At 27.2% G+C, this 2,327-nt stretch overlaps 1 protein-coding gene across 1 annotated transcript in view; it reads left to right on the forward strand.

Moving 5' to 3' along the window:
- LOC106476038 (PHD finger protein 20-like protein 1) overlaps positions 1 to 2,327 on the forward strand; it is a 43,295-nt gene that overhangs the window by 27,794 nt on the left and 13,174 nt on the right. The window contains exon 11 of the mRNA XM_013936710.2: positions 357 to 386. Within this exon, the coding sequence (XP_013792164.1) occupies positions 357 to 386 (30 nt within the window). The remainder of the gene's footprint in view (positions 1 to 356; positions 387 to 2,327) is intronic.

Consider the following 2,327-nt stretch of genomic DNA (forward strand, 5'->3'; position numbering starts at 1 on the left):
TGTTATTTTTCTATATCTCACATTACTAGTATACTTGTGCAGTAGTAACTTTCTTGTTGTGTGGTTCACAATAGTCTCATCATTTGGAATCCACCTATTCTTCATTACTTTAAATCAGTTTATTGTAATGTCAGGTCTGAATTACTTTATCCTATTAAGTATTTTTTTGTATGACAATTCTCAGTGTTGTGCAACAATTTTAGAGTGTTTGAAGTTTTTGAGATTCGTCAGTAATATATTGTTATGATTCAAATAATGCTGATAATACTTTGAAATTTATAACAATAATTTGTATAAATTACCTTATTCGATAGAGAAAATACTATTTTTTAAATTAGTTCTTTTTTTTTCTTTAGAAATTGCAGAAATAAAATGTGCACAAAAAGGTCAGTGAAAATTAAAATTGAATTTGTGTGTGTGTGTGTATTAGTCTGTAGTATGTTGCACTGACTGAATATCAGTCTTTATGTAGAAAATCACACTCACTTGAAACTAAACTATTAGTTATGTGTTAAGTGGAATTATATATTCTACAGTTATACAGCTGATAACACTAAATATTTGTTATGCTGTAGTCATTTTCATTGATTGATCATAATAATTAATTTATCATGTTTGTTTTTATCTTCATTTTGTAAATATAGATTAGTTTTCTTAATTAATCAATATTTTTGTCTGCTGTAGGTTATTAGTTATTATACAGCTAATGGTAAACATCACATTGGGTTGATTAAGAGGTGCCTGTTATACAGGGTTAAGCTAATGTAATTTTAGATGTTATATTTTACTAATGTTTTGTTAGGCTATGCTGAGAAGTTTATCTTCTTTATGTTTTAGTTACTTTTGATAAAAAATATATAACAATAAGTAAATATACATAAAAAAAAACATGATTTATATTACTCGTTAATGCTCGAGGCTGTTTGCGTCTGAGTAGATTTTATTTTGTAAACCTCATTGAGTCTCACAAATTTGGTTGACCAAAAACGAATTCAAATATGCATTTTACAATACACAAAACGTACCACTCACTAGAATAGAATGTCCTGAAATTACTATAATATGTCCAACTTTCTGTGTAAGCTATAAATAAGTTAAACAATTTTGTTACCCATTCAAAGTAGCAATATGGTGATCGTGCAGCTAAATACTTCAGTCAGATGAATAATATAGGTGCCAAAATTAAACAACCAGTAACTAGCTTGTTGTAGGGAAGATTCTGTTTGTTCTATTGGTTAAAACCATCCACAAGCAATGTAAAACTGGTTAAAAAATCTAGGTTAAAAGTTAAAGAGAGAGGGTAGGGGGCTTGAAGTACTGTGGTGGGCTTGACAAATGTATTGACATCTCAGTAAATAAAGGAGGCAAGAGATGTAAATTTTAAATTCTTGTTTGTAATTAGCTTGTGTTTATAATTGGTTAGAGACTGCAGCAACCTATATTTAACATCACAAAATTCTGAGTTCATACACATCACATAGTACAGAAAAATAAAGACTAATAATTTTTAATGTTTCTTTTTGAAATTAAGAAGTTAAAATTCAGATTATACAAAAAGTTGAATTATAAACAATGTTTTTGTGCCAAGTTTCTTGACATACACTGATTATAAAGTGGTTTAATTAAATTTTGAATGTAACACTATAAGGTCATGACATGTGCTCTTTGACCTGGCTGTAGACAATGAGTTGAAGGGTATGGTATTTACTGATAAGATCTGTATGGATTATAGAAAGTTAATCATAGGTTCTTTAAATTTAATGGTAAATTCTGTAAAGGTTATGATATTCAGTGGTAAGTTCTGTAAATGTTATGATATTTAGTGATAAGTTCTCTAATGATTGTGGTAGTTAGTAAATTCAGAGTTTGATGATTAGTGCAATTTACTAATCAATTAATTGTTGGATTCTTTAATCCATTACATTCAACTGATGGATTATTCTTACAAGAAACAAATCTTCCTATTTTCAGCTTGTTTTTTTTTAAAGTCATTTTCAAACTACTCTTCAGTTACAACAATTTATAGTTAAGTTACTTTATTAATCCTAAACTGTTGTACATTAAAATTCATCATATATGCAACTTAGTATGAAACCTGTAACAAGCTCAAAATACTATTAATACTATTCAATGGGTTTCTTGAATGTTTATTATTTGCCCAGAAAACTTGTGATGATCTGTTTGCTGAGATTAAAATGTGTTATAATATAATTTAAATATTATAGGAAATATAATTATTATAAAGTATTATAAAAAAAAAAAATAATTACAGATGATATGAATTTTTTTTTTCTAACTGCATAATCAGTGTGCAAACATTAAAAACT

The sequence above is a fragment of the Limulus polyphemus genome, unplaced genomic scaffold (assembly GCF_000517525.1).
Source record: "Limulus polyphemus unplaced genomic scaffold, Limulus_polyphemus-2.1.2 Scaffold152, whole genome shotgun sequence".
Classification (NCBI taxonomy): domain Eukaryota; kingdom Metazoa; phylum Arthropoda; class Merostomata; order Xiphosura; family Limulidae; genus Limulus; species Limulus polyphemus.